General features: G+C 43.4%; 1 protein-coding gene across 2 annotated transcripts in view; it reads right to left on the bottom strand.

Annotated features, from left to right (window-relative positions):
• Window positions 1-21,921, bottom strand: part of LOC124619475 (GMP reductase 1-like) — a 98,769-nt gene extending 76,848 nt beyond the window's left edge. Inside the window, exons 1-3 of one of the 2 annotated variants that reach the window (XM_047145882.1) lie at window positions 21,762-21,921; window positions 21,539-21,658; window positions 19,970-20,227 (exon numbers count right to left, since the gene is read on the bottom strand). In XM_047145882.1, the coding sequence (XP_047001838.1) occupies window positions 19,970-20,227; window positions 21,539-21,658; window positions 21,762-21,848 (465 nt within the window). In that variant the 5' untranslated portion in view covers window positions 21,849-21,921. Of the gene's footprint in view, window positions 1-19,969; window positions 20,228-21,286; window positions 21,393-21,538; window positions 21,659-21,761 lie in introns of those variants that run through there. The other variant, XM_047145883.1, reaches the window with a different exon arrangement.
• Window positions 21,922-24,452: the final 2,531 nt, after the last annotated feature.

The raw sequence follows: 24,452 nt of genomic DNA, 5'->3' as shown, positions 1-24,452 counted from the left end.
GATTTTGTGTTTATAACCCTGTAGTCACCTGAATAAAAAAATAGGAGTGCGGGTTAGCTACTACAAACAGCATAGTGAACGCATTATTGTGGCCAAGATAGACACAAAGCCCATGCCTACTACAGTAGTACAAGTTTATATGCCAACTAGCTCTGCAGATGATGAAGAAATTGATGAAATGTATGACGAGATAAAAGAAATTATTCAGGTAGTGAAGGGAGACGAAAATTTAATAGTCATGGGTGAATTCGTCAGTAGGAAAAGGGAGAGAAGGAAACATAGTAGGTGAATATGGATTGGGGGGAAGAAATGAAAGAGGAAGCCGCCTTGTAGAATTTTGCACAGAGCATAACTTAATCATAGCTAACACTTGGTTCAAGAATCATAAAAGAAGGTTGTATACCTGGAAGAATCCTGGAGATACTAAAAAGTATCAGATGGATTATATAATGGTAAGACAGATTTAGGAACCAGGTTTTAAACTGCAAGACATTTCCAGGGGCAGATGTGGATTCTGACCACAATCTATTGGTTATGAACTGCAGATTGAAACTGAAGAAACTGCAAAAAGGTGGGAATTTAAGGAGATGGGACCTGGATAAACTGAAAGAACCAGAGGTTGTAGAGAGTTTCAGGGAGAGCATAAGGGAACAATTGACAGGAATGGGGGAAAGAAATACAGTAGAAGAAGAATGGGTAGCTCTGAGGGATGAAGTAGTGAAGGCAGCAGAGGATCAAGTAAGTAAAAAGACGAGGGCTAGTAGAAATCCTTGGGTAACAGAAGAAATATTGAATGTAATTGATGAAAGGAGAAAATATAAAATGCAGTAAATGAAGCAGACAAAAAGGAATACAAACATCTCAAAAATGAGATCGACAGGAAGTGCAAAATGGCTAAGCAGGCACGGCTAGAGGACAAATGTAAGGATGTAGAGGCTTGTCTCACTAGGGGTAAGATAGATACTGCCTACAGGAAAATTAAAGAGACCTTTGGAGAGAAGAGAACCACTTGTATGAATATCAAGAGCTAAGATGGCAACCCAGCTCTAAGCAAAGAAAGGAAAGCAGAAAGGTGGAAGGAGTATATAGAGGGTTTATTACAAGGGTGATGTACTTGAGGACAATATTATGGAAATGGAAGAGGATGTAGATGAAGATGAAATGGGAGATAAGATACTGCGTGAAGAGTTTGACAGAGCACTGAAAGACCTGAGTCGAAACAAGGCCCCGGGAGTAGACAACATTCCATTAGAACTACTGATGGCCTTGGGAGAGCCAGTCATGACAAAACTCTACCATCTGGTGAGCAAAATGTATGAGACAGGTGAAATACCCACAGGCTTCAAGAAGAATATAATAATTCCAATCCCAAAGAAAGCACGTGTTGACAGATGTGAAAATTACCGAACTATCAGTTTAATAAGTCACAGCTGCAAAATACTAACGCGAATTCTTTACAGACGAATGGAAAAACTGGTAGAAGTGGACCTCGGGGAAGATCAGTTTGGATTCCGTAGAAATGTTGGAACACGTGAGGCAATACTAACCTTACGACTTATCTTAGAAGAAAGATTAAGAAAAGGCAAACCTACGTTTCTAGCATTTGTAGACTTAGAGAAAGCTTTTGACAATGTTAACTGGAATACTCTCTTTCAAATTCTGAAGGTGGCAGGGGTCAAATACAGGGAGTGAAAGGTTATTTACAATTTGTACAGAAACCAGATGGCAGTTATAAGAGTCGAGGGGCATGAAAGGGACGCAGTGGTTGGGAAAGGAGTGAGACAGGGTTGTAGCCTTTCCCCGATGTTATTCAATCTGTATATTGAGCAAGCAGTAAAGGAAACAAAAGAAAAATTCGGAGTAGGTATTAAAATTCATGGAGAAGAAGTAAAAACTTTGAGGTTCGCCGATGATATTGTAATTCTGTCAGAGACAGCAAAGGACTTGGAAGAGCAGTTGAACGGAATGGACAGTGTCTTGAAAGAAGGATATAAGATGAACATCAACAAAAGCAAAACAAGGATAATGGAATGTCGTCAAATTAAATCGGGTGATGCTGAGGGGATTAGATTAGGAAATGAGACACTTAAAGTAGTAAAGGAGTTTTGTTATTTAGGGAGTAAAATAACTGATAATGGTCGAAGTAGAGAGGATATAAAATGTAGACTGGCAATGGCAAGGAAATCGTTTCTGAAGAAGGGAAATTTGTTAACATCGGGTATTGATTTAAGTGTCAGGAAGTCGTTTCTGAAAGTATTTGTATGGAGTGTAGCCATGTATGGAAGTGAAACATGGACGATAACCAGTTTGGACAAGAAGAGAATAGAAGCATTCGAAATGTGTTGCTACAGAAGAATGCTGAAGATAAGGTGGGTAGATCACGTAACTAATGAGGAGGTATTGAATAGGATTGGGGAGAAGAGAAGTTTGTGGCACAACTTGACTAGAAGAAGGGATCGGTTGGTAGGACATGTTTTGAGGCATCAAGGGATCACAAATTTAGCACTGGAGGGCAGCGTGGAGGGTAAAAATCGTAGAGGGAGGCCAAGAGATGAATACACTAAGCAGATTCAGAAGGATGTAGGTTGCAGTAGGTACTGGGAGATGAAGAAGCATGGAGAGCTGCATCAAACCAGTCTCAGGACTGAAGACAACAACAACAACAACAACAACAGTCACCTGACCAGAAATCTTGTTCCTCCTGCCACCGAACTTCACTAATTCCCACTATATCTAACTTTAACCTATCCATTTCCCTTTTTAAATTTTTTAACCTACCTGCCTGATTAAGGGATCTGACATCCCTCACTCCGATCCGTAGAACGCCAGTTTTCTTTCTCCTGATAATGACATCCTCTTGAGTAGTCCCCGCCCGGAGATCCGAATGTGGGACTATTTTACCTCCGGAATATTTTACCCAAGAGGACGCCATCATCATCTAACCATACAGTAAAGCTGCATGCCCTCAGGAAAAATTACGGCCGTAGTTTCCCCTTGCTTTCAGCCGTTCGCAGTACCAGCACAGCAAGGCCGTTTTGGTTAGTGTTACAAGGCCAGATCAGTCAATCATCCAGACTCTTGCCGCTGCAACTACTGAAAAGGCTGCTGCCCCTCTTCTGGAACCACACGTTTGTCTGGCCTCTCAACAGATACCCCTCCATTGTGGTTGCACCTACGGTACAGCTATCTTTATTGCTGAGGCACGCAAGCCTCCCCACCAACGGCAAGGTCCATTGTTCACGGGGGGGGTGAGGGGGGGGGGGTGAAAGCATATCCCACCTTATCCATCATCTTAGAACCATCAGTGTAGAAGATGGTGGCACCTTGGAATTCTTCAAGGACGGAATGTGTACAAGATGCCAGAAAACCACAGGGGTGACAGAGACCTTAGGACCCTGTAATAGGTCAGTCCTAATCGGTGGTCTAGGTACCAACCTGGGGGAGAGAGAGGGGGGGGGGGGAGGAAATATGTGGTACATTCCAGTGAGTGGAGATGGAGATCCCGACAGAGGGAAGTGAGACACATCCCAACCACCTGTGGGCAGTTATCGGGAGGGAGACATCCCTCGTTTGCAAACAGGACAAGGTACTCGGGATGATCAGGGAATTGGCGAATGGCAATAGTGTAAGAAACCAGGAGTTGGCTCTGTCGTATTTGTAGAGGGAGAATCCCCACTTATGTGAGGAGACTGTCAACAGGACTAGTGCGAAAGGCACCAATAGCCAGACGCACACCACATTGGTGAACAGGGTCAAGTATTTTCAGAGTGGAAGGAACCGCTGAGCCATAAACCTTACTACCACAATCCAAAATGGACAAGATCAAAGCACAGTAAAGATGGAGAAGAGAAGCACAGTCTGCACGCTGAGATATGTAGGCCAGGAGGCAGAGAGCATTAAGCTTCCACATGTATGTAGTCTTCAGGTGATGAATATGGGGCAGCTATGTCAGCTTTTTATCAAAAATAAGCCCCAAGCAATGGGACTGTGCAACAACATCAAGGAGCTGGTTACCTAAATAAAATTATGGATTGGGGTGTACTGTGGGTTGACGACAAAAATGCATAACCTGCATTTTGGAGGGAGAAAACTGGAAGCCACGGGAGATGGCCCACGCAGAGGCGCATTGCATGGCACCTTGGAGCCGGCACCAAGTGGGAGCTGCACCAGATGCAAAAATTGTCAACATACAATGCCGGGGTAATCACAGGCCCAACAGAGACTACAAGCCCATTGTTGGCTATGAGGAAGAGTGTGACACTTAGCACAGGGCCCTGTGGGATATTGTTCTCCTGAATCTGAGGGGTGCTGAGTGAAGTGCCTACTCGAACTCTGAAGAGCCAGTGGGATAAAAACTCATAGATAAAAACCACAAGGGGGCCGCAAAAGCCCCGTTCGTGGAGGATAACTGAAATGTGATGGCGCTAAGCTGTGTCATATGCCTTATGTAGGCCAAAGAAGACTGCAACAAAGTGCCTGCATGTAGTAAAAGCCTGTTGGGTTGCTGTTTCCAACCTTAGTAAATGGTCAGTTGGAGATCATCCTTCCCGGAATCCACACTGACACAGGTACAGAAGGCCCAAGATTTGAGTACCCAACATATTGGGAAGCTAAGCACCCTCTCAAGCAGTTTACAAAGCACATTCATCAGGCTAATTTGGTGATAACTGTCGAGAGACATTAGCTTCTTTTTGAGCTTAAGGATGGGGATAACTGTACTGTTTGTACCGTTCTCGGGTCTCCGGCCAGGTGCAGGTGTTTTCAAACCACGATATTTCAACAGCATTCCTTGCCATCATCTTCAGGTGATACCTGCAGACTGATCATCTCCGCTGAATCTCCTCCCCTTTATACTGTGATCACTCCCCACCCCTTCCCCCACGTCCTGCCGCACGCGGCGCCACGTGGGGTGGTGGTGGGGAGGGGTGGGCCGCTGGCTGCTGGATGCGAACTGTGGACCATCAGATGTCCTGTGGCCTTCATCGGGCGTGGAAGTCGCTTTGGATCGGCGCTGGGCTTTTAGTTGGCTGAGTGCTGGGTCCCAGGCTTTGCTGAGGTTGAACCCGGTGTCTCTGTTGATCAGCCCATCAGCTACGTGTATTTCAATCGCCTCCTTCAGAACACAGTCCCAAAAAGACAAGGCCTGGCATAAAACTTCTGTTTTCGCATACTCCATAGTATCTCCAGTATCCATGCAATGTTCTGCAACCGGAGATTTTGTAGGCTGCTTCAGTTCAGTGTGTCTTCTGTGTTCCTGGCATCTTTCTTCAATTGTCCATACAGTTTGCCCGATGTATGCCTCACCACATTTACATGGAATACGGAAACACCGGGTGTTTGCCGTATTACTTGTAAATGCGGGAACTGATATCCCTGATGGTAGGGGGGGGGGGGGGGGGTTGCTCCCGAAGTAGGCGGTGGTGGTGCAGGAGCAACAGGGAGGGAAGAGCCCCCCACCACCAAGGGGGCAGGTGTAGTCTTCCAGCTCTGAGAGGTGACTGGGGTTGGCAGAGCTAATGGGGCTAGAACAGTTGTAGTGGCGGGATAAGATGATGTCATACGTACAGCATGTAGCCATTCAAATTTAGCCTCAGAGCGGGTCAGTCTGTCCAGGGTCTTGTACTCCATGATTTTCCTTTCTTCCTGGAGAATCCTGCAGTCAGGCGAGCAAGGCGAATGGTGCTCTCCACAGTTGACACAGGTGGGAGGCGGGACACATGGAGTATTGGGATGTGATGGGCATCCACAATCTCTACATATGATGCTGAAAGTACAATGGGAAGACATGTGGCCGAACTTCCAGCATTTAAGGCACTGCATTGGGGGGAGGGATATAGGGCTTTACATCACAGCCGTAGACCATCACCTCGACCTTTTCGGATAATGTATCACCCTCGAAAGCCAAGATGAAGGCACCGGGCCAACCTGATTATCCTTCAGACCCCACTGGATACGCTGAATGACATGTACACCTCGCCGCTCTAAATTGGCGCGCAGTTCATCGTCAGACTGCCCTCCCCACGGGTGCCACCCAGCCGCAGCAAAGGCCACCTGACAGGATGGCCATTGCCGGGAGTCCCGATGCCCCAGGGTGACGGGCATCTACTCGTCGGCATATGTGGGGAGTTAACGGCGCAGACATCAGCAGAGCGATCCCTGTGTGGTCAGGAGGCTACAACCAACAGGGTACATGGCGGCCCCAACACAACGGACTGGCTACCGTGCTGGATATCAGGTGCTACCAAGCAAACAAGTCCAGTATCATCGTCAGCGTAGAAAATGATACTGCACAGTTGATGGAAAAATATGCACCTAGGAGGGTGACCTCGCCCAACATTTGGAGAATGAGCAGAAGTGCAGATCCACATCAATAAAGGCTGTAAAAGGTCTCAGTGCATGGTAGACATGATGCACCATGTAAGGTGCCCTTCCCCAACTGGCTAGCTCTTTGGGAAAATTTTGAAAAATTGAGGTCAAACCCTACAGGGGACCATCACGTAAAGGCCGAAACGTGTGAGACTCCTTTTAGTCACCTCTTACAACAGGCAGGAATACCTCGGGCCTATTCTAAACCCCGGACCCGCAGGGGGATGTGGCTAGGGGGACAGCTGTGCCAGCAGCATGAGGAATAGTGGCAGGGATGCCCTGCATTACTGCATCAATGCAATTCGAGAGAGAGGTGCTAAAGTGCATAGCCAACTGACCCTGTGGAATGCTGAATGTGGGGCCTGTCTGCCTGGCAGCAGGGGACTGATAGAATCACTGGAAAGTGGTCACTATCACAAAGATTAGCATGCTGTGACCAATGTAGGGAAGCCACAAGAGCAGGGGAGGAGAATGTGAGATCAATAGCAGTAAAGGTGCCATGAACAGCACTGAAGTGCATAGGGGAACTGTCATTGAGGAGACACAAAGAGAGTCTGTGATAAGTTGGTCGATTAGGAGACTCTACACGATGAAATGGCACTTCCCCACAGGGGGTGGTGTGCACTGAAGTCCCCGAGGTGGAGAAACAGGGGTAGGAGTTGCTATATTAAGACAGACAGTTCAACTAAGGATGTGGCCTACCTGGAGGGAGTAAGACATTGGAAACAGTGATTGTCAGAGTCATTTCCACTATTGCTTCCAGGTTGGTATGAAGGGCGATCCAGTCACTAATGACATCTGTGCAAACAAAATCGCAGACCCCTCAAGATGCTATCCCGGGGCTGGCATGGTTTCAACAAAATGCCCGATAACCACAAAACATTGGACTGTAGTCATCACGGGGGTGCATTTCTTGAAGAGCAAGATATAATGCAGTACAGGAGGAAACAAGATGTTGTATTTCCAGTAGGTGATGATAGTATCCATTGAAATTCCAATTTATTATTGTGTGGTGAGAGTCCAGGTTAGACATAATGAAGCCAAGAGGTCATGGCACTCAGTCAGTGGTCGTCACTGACAAGGATGGAGTGACATCCATAAATAAAATGTCAGACTCAGGTTGCCCTGGGGGGAGATGGCACCTCCGGGGGCACTGGAGGTGGGGGATTGGGGGGGGGGGGGGGTGCCCTGGGACTACTACTACTACTACTACTACTACTACTACTACTACTTCTTCTTCTTCTTCTTCTTCTTCTTCTTCTCTTTCAGAAGTGGAGGAGGGGAGGGCACAGAGGGAGTACAGGTTTCTGCAAAACCAGAATTGAAATAGAGTGGGAGACCGTAGGGCGCACAGATGGTGCATCTCATGGCCAAGTTGTGGTAGTAGGCTTCTGGCCTGAGAGATACCGGGAAGTGGGGTCCCATGGGAGGCATCACTGCAAGGTGCCAAACAGGGAGCACTTCTTTGGCCAGGGAGGGGGAGTGGCTCCTGGATGGGAGGTCCTGGGGATTGCAGGGGAAGGGAAGGGAGAGGGGGATGGGGCTGGGGTAAGGAAGAGGTACGAGGGGGGAAGGATGTAACAGAGGCAGAAGTTGAAGAAAGTAACACCATATGTAGTCTCATAAATTTTTGGCGAGCCTCTGTATAAGACAGGTGATCCAGGGACTTGTACTCTTGGATCTTCTGTTCTCTCTTGTAAGATGGACATATGGTGAGCGAGGGGAGTGGCGGCCATAACAATTGACACACACAGGTGGTGGAACACAGGGGCTTCACTCATGGTGTGCATGTCTACAGTCACCACACAAAGGGTCTGCTGTACAGCGGGAAGACATATGCTCATAATGCGAGCACTGAAAGCACCTCATCGGTGGCGGGATGTACAGCTTAATGTCACACCTGTAGCACATAAACTTGTGCTTCTCTGAGATGGTACCCCCTCGAAAGCCAGGATGAAACACCAGTATCAGTGCAGTTGTATTTGCGATCCTTCTGCACATGCCAAATGAAATGAATGTTGCGTCACACCAAATTAGCCCAGAGTTAATCAGTTTGCAGGATGAGGTCCCTATGAAAAATCACTCCATGGACCATATTCGGGGATTGGTGAGGGATAGAAGATGCATACCGAGATGATCACAAGCATGAAGACCTGCAGACTGGGCAGTAGAAGCAGCTTTGTTCAGCAGGGTGCCTGACTGTACCTTACTGCGAGACTCCACTACACCAAACTTGTCCTCAATATTCTCCATAAAAAAACAATGGCTTTATGGCTGCGAATGTGTACCTGTCCATCCTAGTAGAGACTAGGTAGTGGGGAAAGTGCTTTGTCCAAAGAATGCGAGCCTGACCCTCCTCCCACGATGTAGCCAGGGAAGAGAAGGTTGCCGGGTCATATGAAGCAGCAGTCAGTGGTCCTTCACCACTCGAAGAGACAACCATTTGACAATGGCCAGATTTTTGCAGCTTGATATGCCCATGTGCCAAGCATCAACCCTGATACCACCCACTCTGGCCAGGGTCTCTCCCCATGGGTGCCACACAGCCATAGCAAGGGCTGCCTGACATGGCAGCTGTTGCCGGGAGTTCCCATGCTCCAGGAAAACAAGCACCAACTCCTTGGCATACATGGGAAGGGAACCCCTCAGGTATCAGTAATGTGATTCCAGTGTTATCAAGGGGGCTCAGCTAGGTGGGTACTTAACAGCCCCACCACACGGACTGGCTACACATGCTGGTGACCTAGCAGGGTGGAGAGGGTCTATGATGGGGAAGAAAGAGGGGAAGGAGGGGGGTATAGCGGGTAATAAAGAAGGGAAGGAGGGGGGCTACAGCAGGGAAGGAAGAGGGGAAGGTCGGAGGCTACAGTGGGGAAGGAGGGGGGGAGAGAAATCCTTACCAAAGACACTAGGGAGAGAGTTGTTCTCCAAATGGCTTACATTAAAAACATAAAATTTAGAAATGGAGGTCAAACATCAAGCAGGGACCTAAATGCCAAGAAGGATTAAAGACAGCAGGCAGGGGAACAAAATTGCAAGCAATACAGGGAACCAGTAGATAGTGAGGTCAACAAAAATCAGAACACAGAAAGGGGAAGGAGGGGACAGCAGGAAAGGAGTAAGGATAAGAAGGGGCAGGGTGAAGGAAATGAAGCCAGAAAAGCAATAGCTTGGGGTCCTGCGTGCACCATACACAACTCTTGAAAGAACCATGGGGCCCCTGGGGAGAACTGCATCTGAAAGTGGTATCCTGCAGCAAAGGTTCCACCATACAGACCACATGGACCACACAAGAGGCATCAAAGAAGACACAAGTGACTGGTGACTGCCTTCCTTCCATCAGCTGCCATAATGTCTGTAGCAGTATCCAAAGAAATAAAATTTGCGTGTTTCATCAGGACATTAGAGGACTGAAAAATGAGATAGATGAGCTTCTTGTATGCCTAGAAAATGGGGTAAATTCTGAAGGTATAGATGTTTACTGTCTCTATGTACACCATGTAACCGCAGGGATGGATAAGTTAAATTTAAGGGATTACAGATTAGCATCTTATTCATTAGAGTCAACATGGAAAAAAGAGGAGTTGCTACTTATATAAAAACTGGACACAATGTCAAAAATATTGAAACAAATAGCTTTTGGGTAGATCAGATCCTTGAAGCATGTGCTCGTCAGTTGCTACTACAATATACTTCTATAGTAATTGTAATAATCTACATATCCCCTAAAGGTAACTTTCAGCTATTCATGAAAAATCTAAAGGCATTATTGAGCTACCTGCCAGACAAAAAGAAGCAGTTAGTGGTTTGTGGTGATTTTAATGTAGATTTCTTAGAAGATACAGATAGGAAAAATGAGCTAGAATCTTTGTTTGGTTGTTTCAATCTAGTATCTGTTGTAAATTTTCCAACTCATGTGCAGCAGCATAGTAGGTCACTTATCGATAATATTTCATAGACAGTGCTCAGGCAGAAACAATTAATGTGTACCCAGTTGTTAATGGACAATCTGATCATGATGCACAGTTAATGGAAATAACACATACAACACGTTACAGGATTCAGGCAGGTTCATACAAGGCAGGGAGGCATATTAATGCGAACAGGATACAGAGTTTTAAGTGCAGCCTAGAAGAGGTAGAATGGGATGAAATATACGCAGAAAATTATGCGGATACCAAATTCAATTTATTCCACCGTAAATTTGTCTCTATATTTGAGAGTTGCTTTCCTGATACATTATCCAAAAAAGCCATTATAAAGCCAAGTAAGCCATGGATTACTAACGGAATTATGATATCGTGTAAGAGAAAGAGGGAAATATATGGACAGACCAGAATAAGTCAGAATCTGAGGTTACTTGCTTACTACAAAAGATACTGTAATATTTTAAGGAAAGTCATTAAGAAGTCGAGAAGCTTATGTGTTCTGACAGAAATTAATAATGCGGATAGTAAGATTAAAACTATATGGAACATTGTGAAATGGGAGACGGGGCAGCCTGACAGTGCACAGCATACCATAGCAATACAGCTAAATGATGATGTTGTGAGTGATAATTCACTAGTTGCAAGTATTTTTAACAATCACTTTCCTGAATGTATCACCAAAAATAGGGTTAAAGGGTTCAGTTGAAGAAGCAAAAAAATATGTTAAAAATGTCATTCCCCAGGACTTTATGCCTTTAGAAATAGCACCAACATCCCCCACTGAAATTAAGGGAATTACAAATATACTGAAAAACAAGAGCTCATGTGGTGTTGATGGAGTCTCTAACAGTACTAATTTAATAAGTGGAGTCCTTAGCGATATATGCAATGCTTCGGTAGCACAGGAATTTTTTTTTAGACAGATTGAAATTCGCAGTTGTCTAACCTCTTCATGAGAAAGGGGACAAGAGTGACTCAAATAATTATAGACCAATCTCACTGCTGACTTCATTTTCTAAAATATTCGAAAAAGTTATGTATTCAAGAGTAGTTCCACATTTAAGTGGAAATAATTTACTCAGCATTTCACAGTTTGGATTTTGGAAGGGTTACTCGACTGAGAATGCTTTCTACACATTTACCCATCAAACAGTACAAGCTCTAAATAACAAATTATCGCCAGTTGGTATTTTTTGTGATCTCTCTGAGGCATTTGACTGTGTGGATCACGTCACACTCTTAGAAAAACTCAGGTTTTATGGAATTGAAGGCTATAAACACAGCTGGTTTGAATCGTACTTAATGAACAGAAAGCAAAAAGTTGTGCTGAATAGCACAAATAATGTTGGGAGTGTGGTAAATTCTAGTGAATGGGGAGTTATCACAAAGGGAGTCCCACAGGGTTCAATTTTGTGTCCTCTGCTATTCCTTATTCATGTGAATGACCTCTCACTTAACATTCAGCAAACGGAACTAGTACTTTTTGCAGATGACATGAGTGTTATAAAAAATCCCATTCCAGAAAAAGTAGCTGAAGATATTGTTAAGGATGTCTTTCAAAAAATTATTAAGTGGTTCTCAGAAAATGGACTCTCCCTTAATTTTGAAAAAACTCACTATATCCAGTTCTGTACATCGAATAGAGTCATACCGACAATTGATGTAGCATATGAACAGGGCTCAGTTAACAGGGTAGATTAATCCAAATTTTTGGGTGTTCACATTGATGACAACTTGAACTGGAAGAAGCATATTACTGAGCTTCTCAAAAATTAAGTTCAGCTTCTTTCACTCTTCGTATAATCGCTAGTCTTGGTAATAAACAGATCAGCCTCCTAATGTACTTTGCATATCTCCACTCAATAATGTCTTATGGAATAGTTTTCAGGGGTAACTCACCACTTAGACACAAAGTATTGATTGCACAAAAGAGAGCAGTGAGAATAATTAGTGGTGTTCACCCAGGGACGTCATGTAGGTGCCTTTTCAAGGAGTAAGGTATTTTAACTGCACCATCAGAGTACATATATTTGCTAATGAAATTCGTTACATTCGTGAAGAACAGTGATGTTCATACATACAACACTAGAGGGAAAAATGACCTTTCTTATCCATTATTGAAGATGTCAGTTGCTCAAAAAGGATTACATTATTCAGCAACAAAAATTTTGGATCATTTGCCCAACATTATGAAGTGTCTGGCAGGTAGCAGATCAAGTTTTAAATCTAACTTAAAATCATTTCTTTTGGACAACTCCTTCTATTCCATGGACGAGTTTCCATTTCAGAACTGGTAAAAAAATAAATAAATAAAATTAAAATTGTACCTCTAAATGTAGTTGCATGTGTAGAACTAAAAATTTCAGTAATATTAATATGAGCACTATTCGTGTGTGTGTGTGTGTGTGTGTGTGTGTGTGTGTGTGTGTGTGTGTGTATATATATATCTTGTAATCTGACTTTTTCCACATCATATCGATAAAATAACTGTGAAAATGATCTATGGAACATGACATAACTAAAACTAAACTAAGACCATTCTGGGAAAACTGCTCAAAAATACTTTCAACAAAATTATTTACCATTTCTTCTATTGCTGAATGTATCTTTGGACTGACTACAATACTAGTGTCTTCCTGCTTGTTTTTTGTCAATATTATGAAAAGGATAGTTGCTACTCACCATATATCAGAGATTCTGAGTCACAGATAGGCATAACAAAAAGACTGTCATAAAATACGCTTTCGGCCAATAAGGCCTTAGCCAAAAATAGACAACGGAAATGAACGGATGCACACATGCGTGCGCGCATCCCCCCCCCCCTCCCCCCCACTCTCCCTCTCTCTCTCTCTCTCTCTCTCTCTCTCTCTCTCTCTCTCTCTCTCTCTCTCTCTCTCTCTATCTACCACACAGTCTCTGACAGATGAAGACAGACGATTAACAGCAGAGCATGAGGGGAGAGGCAACAGGATAGGAATAAGGAAGAGCCTGGGGCAGGGAGAGGGAGAAATAGCAGGACAAGGGTTGAAGATGGTAAAGTACTGCTGGGGGAGGATGCAAGGAAAAGGTGGAGAGAAGATAAGGCAGCTAGGTGCAGTCGGGAGGTTAAGTGGGGGGTGGGGGAAGAGTGGGAGGCTAGTGGAGAAAGGGAAGTAGGAAGACTGTGTTGGTGGAACAGAGGCCCGTATAGTGCTGGAATGGGAACAGGGAAGAGACTAGATGAGAACAGACACTGACTGAAGAAGGTTGAGAACAGGAGGGATACGGGAACATATGATATAGGTTTTAAATTGTAGGACATTTCCAGGGGCAGATATGGACTCTGACCACAATCTATTGGTTATGAACTGTAGATTAAAACAGAAAAAATTGCAAAAAGATGGGAATTTAAGGAGATGGGACCTGGATAAACTGACTAAACCAGAGGTTGTACAGAGTTTCAGGGATAGCATAACGGAACAATTGACAGAAATGGGGGAAAGAAATACAGTAGAAGAAGAATGGGTAGCTTTGAGGGATGAAGTAGTGAAGGCAGCAGAGGATCAAGTAGGTAAAAGACGAGGGCTAGTAGAAATCCTTGGGTAACAGAAGAAATATTGAATTTAATTGATGAAAGGAGAAAATAAAAAAATGCAGTAAATGAAGCAGACAAAAAGGAAAACAAACGTCTCAAAAATGAGATCGACAGGAAGTGCAAAATGGCTAAGCAGGCACGGCTAGAGGACAAATGTAAGCATGTAGAGGCTTGTCTCACTAGGGCTAAGATAGATACAGCCTACAGGAAAATTAAAGAGACCTTTGGAGAAAAGGGAGCCACTTGTATGAATATCAAGAGCTCAGATGGAAACCCAGTTCTAAGCAAAGAGGGGAAAGCACAAGGGCGATGTACTTGAGGACAATATTATGGAAATGGAAGAGGATGTAGATGAAGACGAAATGGGAGATATGATACTGAGTGAAGAGTTTGTCAGAGCACTGAAAGACCTGAGTCGAAACAAGGCCCCGGGAGTAGACAACATTCCATTAGAACTACTTATGCCCTTGGGAGAGCCAGTCCTGACAAAGCTCTACCATCTGGTGAGCAAGATGTACGAGACAGGCGAAATACCCACAGACTTCAAGAAGAATATAATAATTCCAATCCCAAAGAAAGCAGGTGTTGACAGATGTGAAAATTACCGCACTATCAGTTTAATAAGTCATGGCTGCAAAATACTAACGTGAATTATTTACAGATGAATGGAAAAACTGGTAGAAGCCGACCTCGGGGAAGATCAATTTGGATTCCATAGAAATGTTGGAACACGTGAGGCAATACTGACCTTACGACTTATCTTAGAAGAAAGAATAAGGAAAGGCAAGCCTACGTTTCTATCATTTGTAGACTTAGAGAAAGCTTTTGACGATGTTGACTGGAATACTCTCTTTCAAATTCTAAAGGTGGCAGGGGTCAAATACAGGGAGCGAAGGGCTGTTTACAATTTGTACAGAAACCAGATGGCAGTTATAAGAGTCGAGGGGCATGAAAGGGACGCAGTGGTTGGGAAGGAAGTGAGACAGGGTTGTAGCCTCTCCCCGATGTTATTCAATCTGTATATTGAGCAAGCAGTAAAGGAAACAAAAGAAAAATTTGGAGTATGTATTAAAATCCAGGGAGAAGAAATAAAAACATTGAGGTTCGCCGATGACATTGTAATTCTGTCAGAGACAGCAAAGGACTTGGAAGAGCAGTTGAACAGAATGGACAGTGTCTTGAAAGGAGGATATAAGATGAACATCAACAAAAGCAAAATCAGGATAATGGAATGTAGTCGAATTAAGTCGGATGATGCTGAGGGAATTAGATTAGGAAATGAGACACTTAAAGTAGTAAAGGTGTTTTGCTATTTGGGGAGCAAAATAACTGATGATGGTCGAAGTAGAGAGGATATAAAATGTAGACTGGCAATGGCAAGGAAAAGCATTTCTGAAAAAGAGAAATTTGTTAACATTAAGTATAGATTTAAGTGTCAGGAAGTCGTTTCTGAAAGTATTTTTATGGAGTGTAGCCATGTATGGAAGTGAAACATGGACAATAAATAGTTTGGACAAGAAGAGAATAGAAGCTTTCAAAATGTGGTGCTACAGAAGAATGTCGAAGATTAGGTGGGTAGATCACGTAACTAATGAGGTGGTATTGAATAGGATTGGGGAGAGGAGAAGTTTGTGGCGAAACTTGACTAGAAGAGGCGATCGGTTGGTAGGACATGGTCTGAGGCATCAAGAGATCACCAATTTAGTGTTGGAGGGCAGCGTGGAGGGTAAAAATTGTAGAGGGAGACTAAGAGATGAGTACGCTAAACAGATTCAGAAGGATGTTGGTTGCAGTAGGCACTGGGAGATGCAGGAGCTTGCACAGGATAGAGTAGCATGGAGAGCTGCATCAAACCAGTCTCAGGACTGAAGACAACAACAACAACAACAACAACAACAACAACAGGATATATTGTAGGGAAGAGTTCCCATCTACAAAATTCATAAAAGCTGGTGTTTGTGGGTGAGGTAAAAATTGCTGTTTTGTAGAGCGCGTTATGTGAAGCAGTCGCCCTCCGTTTCTGGCGGTCGCGCCGCTGTGGTTATCACAGCTTTGGTGTCTCCCTCTGCTGGGAAAGGTTGCCTGATCACATACATTTAAGGGGCGCTATGAGCTCGCCAGTTGGTCAGTCTGAGTGAGTCTGGAGTCAGTCTCTCATCCCCAACTTGATAGTCTGTCTCTCGTCTGAATTTGTGAGGCAGTTAGTGTCTGTCTGTCATCCGGAGTGCTAGTATGTCTTTCGTTTGGATCAATCTTTAAAGCTGGATAAATGAGAGTCTTTCCACTCTGCCAGTAAGAGAATGCAGCGACTGGTCGCCCAGTCGGCGCTTAGTTCCTGCATCTGAGTCTGCGTGTTAGGCCGCCAGTCTGCTGGAGTTGCTCAGGCAATGGTCATTGGCAGTTGGATCGATTGGCTGGTCGGTCGCGCAGTGAGACACAAGATGACTTGTCTGCCTTGAGCGTTGGCGCAAGTGAGGTCGCCATGTGAGTCCAGTGGGCCACGCCGTATAGCGAGGGCTAGTGGCTTCATGGTTGACACAAGAGCAACAGGCGTCAACCCATGACATCAGTCTGGCCAGTGCGAGCTGCGACGCCATAAGACGGGAGATCGGCGCACCTTCCTGCGTCCGCTGAAGCAGCTGGCAGTGGACGGTTCGGGAGAGCGATTTGGGGGTGCTGCGCCAGGTCTTCTTCAGAAATCGCGGTTTATTAGAAGTTAAGTGATTAGTGATATGTTGTTCCATTTATTTGTTAAATTCTACTTGTTTTCTTGGTGAGGTCACCAGCCACTTTGTTTTGGGGTCATCCCACCATTCTTCTTCGTTTGCCCACCCGCGGGAAGGTGGTTATTTATGAATTGGGTGGTCCGTTTTTCCCTTGTGGAGTAGGGGCGGGTTACAGCAACCTGCGGTTCGGGTTGTTCGGTAATCTCCCTATCAATCTGCCATATGTTAGTAGCTGCCTCTGTCATGTTTGTCGGATTTGGTGTGTTAACGAATTTATTGCTTGGAGTATAATGGCCTAATTCCTGAAATATGTTTTGATCTTGCCTATCATCTTGAGAGGCGGTATCTGCGTACTGTAGAGCAGTTAACTTGTTTGGTCAACCTTGTATAGTCTTATATAAGATTGCATTTCGTGAGATTTTATTTTAATGGTCATTTTAGTATATAAAGTTGCCACCCTTCCACCGTAAGACTTTTCTTACAAGTTAAAATCAAGTTGCACCTTCAGTGGCAAAGTTAATATTTTAATTTTAGTGTTTTGTAATATTACCATCCCGCCTGCGGGGTGCGTAGTTTGTGTGAATTGTTAAAACTTTTAGTTTAAAGCAATCTGGCATGTTGCAGATTTGCACCTGTGTAGCCTTTCAAAGGTTGTTGTGAGCAGCCTGCAAGCTCATACAGTCAAAAATTTGTTTCTTTCTGCCTCTGAATAAATTGTAACTTGATATTTAGAGAGTGCTTTCTGATTATAATTTTAAATCTGTTTCTTATAAAAAATGCTTTAGGCACCAGTAAAGTGAATAAATTACCATTTGTTAAAAAGGAATTTGCTTATGATTTCATCAGTTACTCATTTCCACGCTCACATAGTGTGATTAAATGTGTTAATGTTCTCGATGAATCGCTAGTAAGTAGAATAAATTCTCAAGATAATTCTTTGAAAATAAATCACGGTTCAGTGAGAAGAATCCTGATGGCGCAGGCTGTGAAACAGTTATTGAAATGAAGAACGCTGTGCTGAGCAGCATGCTCTGCAACAGGTTGGTCCACTTGTTTTTGGCCACAGTTTGTCGGTGGCCATTCATGCAGGCACCTCATTGGTTGTCATGCCCATATAGCACACAGCAAAGAGGTTGCAGTTTAGCCTGTAGATCACTTGACTAGTTTCACATGTAGCTCTGCCTTTAATGGGATAGGTGATGTCTTTGACCGTACTGGAGTAGCTGGTGGTGGGGGGAGTATGAGATTGGTCTTGCATCTAGATATATTAAAGCGACATTAACCATGAGGCTAGGGGCTTCGGAGCATGGGTTGTGTAGGGATGGACAAGGGTATTGTGTAGGTTCAGTGGACGGCAGAATACAACTGTGGGAGGGGGGTGGGGGAGGGGGGGATAGTGGGAGGAACATTTCTCATTTAAGGCCACGACGAGGGGTAGTCGAAACCCTGGCAGAGAATGTAACTCAGTTGCTCCAATCCTGGGTGATGCTGAGTCACGAGGAGAATGTTCCTCTGTGGCCCGACAAGGGGTGGGGGGTGAACCCTTGGAGGTGATGATGGGTGACTGGAAAGATAAGGCATGCATAGGAGATCTGTTTTCTTACAACGTTGGGGGGGGGGGGGGGGGGAGGGGGGTAATTACACTGTAAAGGCCTCAGTGAGATCCTCAGTGTATTTTGAGGACGACTGCTCATCATTGCAGATGTGACGGCCACGCGTGGTTAGGCTCTATGGATGGGAGTTCGTGTTATGGAATGGGTGGCAGCTGTTGAAGTGGAGGTATTGCTAGTGGTTGATGGGTTTGATATGGACAGAGGTACTGACGTGGCCATCTTTGAACTGGAGTTCAACATCGAGGAAGGTGGCTTGCTGGGTTGAGTAGGACCAGGTGAAGCGAATAGAGGTGGTGTTGAGGTTCTGGATTTGTTTGTAGGTAATGCATTCAAAGGAGAAGTAATTGTGGGCAAGGATATAATTGGTCGTAGCAACAGCTCCCAACCCCTTGCCTCTTGGCTCATATCCCTGTAACACACCTAGATGCAAGACTGTCCCATACATCGTCCCACCATCACCTACTCCAGTCTGGTCACAAACATCACCTATCCCATCAAAGTCAGGGTTACTTGTGAAACCAGTCATGTAATCTACAAGCTAAGCTGCAACTATTGTGCTGCATTCGACGTGGGCATGACAACCAAGTTGTCTGCCCGCTTGAATGGCCACTGACAAACCGTGGCCAAAAAGCAACTAGACCATCCTGTTGCTGAGCACGCTGACCACCACAACATTCTTCATTTTAATGACTGCCATCTGGATCCTTCCCACCAACAGCAGCTTTTCTGAATTGCACAGGTGGGAACTCTTCCTGCAATATATCCTATGTTCCCATAACCCTCCTGGCCTCAACCTTTGTTAGTCATTGTCCTTACTCATCTAGCCCCTTTCCTACCCCCATTCCAGCACTTCACAGCCCTCTATTCCACCAACGCACCCAGTCTTTTTACCCCTCTCCTTTTCTGTTACTCCTCCCCTCTGCCTAACCTCCCGATTGCATCTTGCTGCCCTATCCTCTTTCCACCTCATCTCTGTGTGCTCTTGCAGCAGTACTTCACCGTGCTCCACCCTTACTCTGCTGTTCCTACCTCTCCCCGCCCCAGGCTCTTCCTATATGCCTTGGTGGCCGAAAGCTTATTTTGTGACAGTCTTTCTGTTGTGCCTATCTGTGACTCAGCATCTTTGCCATATGGTGAGCAGCAAATATTCTTTTCATAATATTGTTATAGTCCATCAATGATTTTCCATTGGCTGCTTGTTTCGATTACACATGAGGTCATTTAAATTTATGAGGCCAGACTATGAAGAAACAAAGGCTAATCAATGAGATCGGTAGAAAAGCATTAAGCGCATTAGGCGTAATGACGCTGGCCCAACTATGGCACATTAACTGCTTCAGCCTCCTGGAATCAGCCCAGAATGTGGTTGCTGACAATTCATTCTCTTACTGAAATACAGGTATTGTGCATCTCTTGCGACATTCCGACTGTTCATCCTGTGATTTTTCTTACATAGTATATGCCAGCAAAAACTGAAGAATTGCACAAATCAAACTATTATATGATCAAATAAAGGTATAGGTGGATTAGTAAATAAAGGAAATTAAACACACATTCAGTGCCAGTGTGAATAAAAGGAACATAAGATATTCCAGTTTAACATAACAATGAATCAATCAACTGTGACTATAGCTAATTACACCCATTGTGCAAAGATCCATTTATCTCTCATTATCAATCATTTTTAGTTTTGTTTTGTTCTCAGATTTACTCTAATTTATCATTTCAATGAAAAATTAGCTACTGCTTGGTATAACTTACAATTATTGTGTGTGCAGGAAATGCAGCTCTAACTTTCCTCACATATTCCACAAAGTGCTGAGAATAGCCATTGGCGACATCAATACATATGAACCTCACTGCAGGTATTTCTGTTAAAATTTGTTTCAAGCGTTCAAAATCATCTTCTCCGGTTCCAGAACTGGCAGCAATATATGGAAGACATTCTGCATTGTTTTGTGCAAATTCTTTCCATTGTTCCAAAGTGTAGTACTTATGTATTGTCGTAAAAAGTCCATGCTGTTGACATAAAAACCACTTTCAGTAAGCAGAAAAATATTAACCATACTTTCAAGGAAGGTATGCTTTTATAGTGTTCTCAATATTTCAACAAAGATAATAAGGGCAAAATGATTTAATATTACAACTTCTAATGGTGAGAATGCCATATACACATCAATGAGGTAAAATCAACGAGACTCCGTAACTGTCAAGACTTCATACCAATGTAAACACAGAAACAGATGTTGCCAAAAAACAACCTGGCAATTGGTATTTATTCTGTTATGATCATTTGTAGCATTGTTAAACATGTAGGGGTGAACTTATGACAAATATGAAGTATGTTTAGGGTGCTCCAATAATACAATTGGCAGCAGAGTGCCTGTAATTGGTACCGTACATTAGTCTTTTTCTGGCACATATGTTTAACTTATAAATGTTCAGTGAACTGACTGTCTTAAATTTTCATTCGCCTTAGTTTAAAGTGTCTCTCTCACCAATAAAAGTTATCGATATGGAAAGCCCAAAGCTTTATTTGTTAAGATTTTCCAGTAATGTTTAAACTGGCCTCCTGAATGCACAATTAAACACTAGTATTCCTATGAGCAACGCAGAAAGGTCCAACACTCTTAAAAATTACGGTATCAAGCTGCTGACACTATGATAAATTAAACGTACAATAGCATTCTGGCAAGGTACAACACAGTAACACGACAACGGCTCTGTCGAGAGCTTTCCAGAAATAGCATAGAGCATTACTATTCGCAATAGACAATATCTGAGGAAGTTAATGGCTGTACGATATATACTTTTGAACTGGCAACGATTAGACGACCGATGACGTCTTACTCCTCGAAAATAATTTATGAAATATAATATAGTATAAAATTAATGATATGTTGCTAGTGATATTTAGTTTGTACCCGTCGTTCCCGACAAACTATCAGCTTTGAAACAACAATTTCATTACAAACAAAAATGTGCGAACATACTACAAAAAACACCGCGTTATTACTGACACACAAACCGTAGGCCTACTGAGAAATGTTCATGTCTTAAAGTTGTTTTTTTGAATACCTTATTACAAAAACTGTCCTTCCAAGTCATCTACCAGCACAGTTATTTTTTTCTCTTTTCTTTCCGTTGTTTCTGCACTGTCGCGTCTACATCCGGGCAGGGATTGGTAACCAATGATTGCTATGATTTGCAGACACTTCCATCTACCAATGCATATAAATTCATGAAGCAATTGGAAAGAAAGTCAGAATCAATGATTAGAATAAAACTGAAAGTTGTTCATCATTTGCCATTCACTCACACATCAGTTACCTTCGAGATCGCCTTTGCCATTTCAAATGTGCCGATCGTATCCATATTCGAGGCAATAAGAGGTATGCCTTTATATGACTGTTTGGAGTTTCTGAAAGTTATTTCGCGAAACAAATTAACCTGTGGAAAGAACGGAACTGTTACGAGCATGTTCTAAATTTGGATTCAGGTTTCTAGGTTGTACATAATTTTCTACTATAGTCTACGATGCAAGGCAGCTCACGTCGGAACGACTTCGCAAAGTGCTTCTTTTCGGTCGTAACAATACGTCTTTGAAGTCGAGCTTTACGTCGTTAATTATATTCGGCATAATGTCTTTTTACTTCACTATTTGAATTCTATATGTCGTCTGCTCCACTAGCAGAAACACTACAAAGAACATAAAGTAACTAAAGATACAACGACTCACAGCCTACTACAGTGGCATCAGCAAGATTTGCGTCAAGTAGGAGCATCTTTCAGACTATATTCCCACAGGCACTGAAAACTTGCACATTGATAACCTCACCAACCAACTTCCCTCAATTAAGGACCCCGTAAACATTAAAACAAGCTGTGAAACTGTACTATTTTGGCTAATTACTAGACCGTGTATGGTGCTGCTGACGTGTTTGTCAAGCATACATTGTGTTTGCGAGAAATTTTGATTGATGGAAAGTTTGAGAAGATGGAGAACGTTGCTTATGTCTCTGCATCGCCGCATGTGGTTAGTAAACAACTGTTTACCTCACCATATCGTGGGTCTCCACATCTCTGGAAACTGCTAACAAGGACGAAAACAAAATAGTATTGACCATTACCAAAATGGCAGAGATATCACACTTCTTGCAACCATAGACTATATTACATAGGACAAGGTGAAAAAGAAAATCAATATTTTATGCACAACACTCAGTCGGGAGTGGAACGAAGTAATGTTCCCACGTTGTGTTACGGTATTTTAATGATCTGTCATTAGATGACCAAATAAAAGAAGATAAGTTTTCGCATACTTGTATCTTCTTTTTCAATTTGATGGCGAAGTAATTCTAAAGAAGTTATTAAACGTTTCACTGTCCATCTGCAAAAAATTGATGTAATCATGAGGTCCTTTAAAAAATGAAATGTATTCCCAACTGCGAATATGGGCAACCATCAGCTGTATAACGGAATGGCGGCAATGAAAATTTGTGCCGGGCTGGGACTCGAAACCCGATTTCCCACTCGCCTTGCCATTAGGCTGTCTGAGCACGCCCCACTGCCAGACCCAAACTTTTATATGTCGTCAGAAAGACGATGCAGTGTTCCTTCAACTTTCATCAATGTCTGAAGGAACATTCATCGTCTTTTTTAACAATACAGGCACTGCAATATTGTATTTATCGACCAACACCGGGCAAGCGACTTTCAATTAAAATGTCTTCCCTGTACGGGAATATACATAATGGATAGAGGAGTGGTGGTTGTAGACACATGGTTGACAACAATGGAAGTTTGGGTCTGGCCGTTGGGCATGTTCAGATAGCCTAATGGAAGGCGACCATTTGCGATAAGCCGGAAATCTGGGGTCGCGTCGCAGTCCAGAACATGCAGGCAAGTCCAAAGGAACATTGCATCTCCTTGCTGAGTAACTGAGGCATTGCACTATGGCATTTCCCTTAACTGTTTCATTCGTAAATTTCTCTCTCATTTTACGATTCACTGGACCAGCGTCTTGTTTTCTTCCTCTTCTTTAAACACAGTGCCAGAGCCAATGTTAGAAATGCTTTGTCTGCACATGTAGTCATTCCCACCAGTGCCAAAATACAACACACACGAGAAGCATCTGCTTCAAAACTAAGGTTAAACTGACGAGCTTTCTTGGTACATGTATGGGCCTGTTTCACTCATCTGTGGCTAAATAATAGCGAATCTCTCAGACCAGTTTGCTCTTTTATGAGGGCCATAACAAGTTGTACAAAGTTCCGTTATCCATTCGAAGGAAATTGATGTAATCATTGGGTAGGGTGACCAACTCTCCTGTATTTCCTGGGATCTCCCGAATTTGACCATATTTTTGATAGTCCCCTGGCTCCCATATTTTCAGGCTCATTGAACGTTTTTCTCCAGTTTTTAACTTTATTTTTTATGTATGTACAAATGTTTTTCAAGCATTTAAATTTTGCAATGATAATTAAATCGACACACTAGCTGCAAACAGGCGTTGATATACATCACTGGGGAATGCTGAAAATATGTTCCCCGACCGGGGCTCAAACCCGGGATCTCCTGCTTACAAGGCAGACGCTCTATCCATCTGAGCCACAGGGCACAGAGGATAGTGCGCCTGCAGGGACTTATCCCTTGCACGCTCCCCATGAGACCCACATTCCAAATATGTCCACACCACTACATTCGTAGTGCGCCTAATAGATGTTTGCCCATTACACTCATTACTCATGGCAGATTAATCTACCAAGTTCCATACGAGTTGAAGCATAGCGTGTGTGTTCACAGAAGAAGGTCAATGGCTGGGTAGCCATATTTTAACTATATATGAAGGTAGTATCTGTTGCCGAAAGAACAGATACTTTTGATGACCATGCAGCTTCTCTAGAATGAAATGATAGTTAAATCTACACACTAGCTGCAAACAGGCGTTGATATACATCATAGGGGACATGTTGAAAATGTGTGCACCGACAGGGTCTCGAACCTGGAATCTCCTGCTTACATGGCAGACGCTCTATCCATCTGAGCCACCGTGGGCACAGAGGCATAAGGCAGCTAGGGTGTCAATTTAATTATCATTTCATTCTAGAGAAGCTGCACGGTCATCAAAGGTATCTATTCCTTCAGGAACAGATACTACCTTCATATACATTTAAATTTTGCGCTTATAGTCAGAATTCATTGAAAAGTTGGACAGCAGATACAATTGATTTTATATCGACAT

This window comes from Schistocerca americana, chromosome 6 (assembly GCF_021461395.2).
Source record: "Schistocerca americana isolate TAMUIC-IGC-003095 chromosome 6, iqSchAmer2.1, whole genome shotgun sequence".
Lineage (NCBI taxonomy): Eukaryota > Metazoa > Arthropoda > Insecta > Orthoptera > Acrididae > Schistocerca > Schistocerca americana.
The sequence above is the reverse complement of the archived record's forward strand: the minus strand, read 5'-3'. Positions and strand labels throughout refer to the sequence as shown.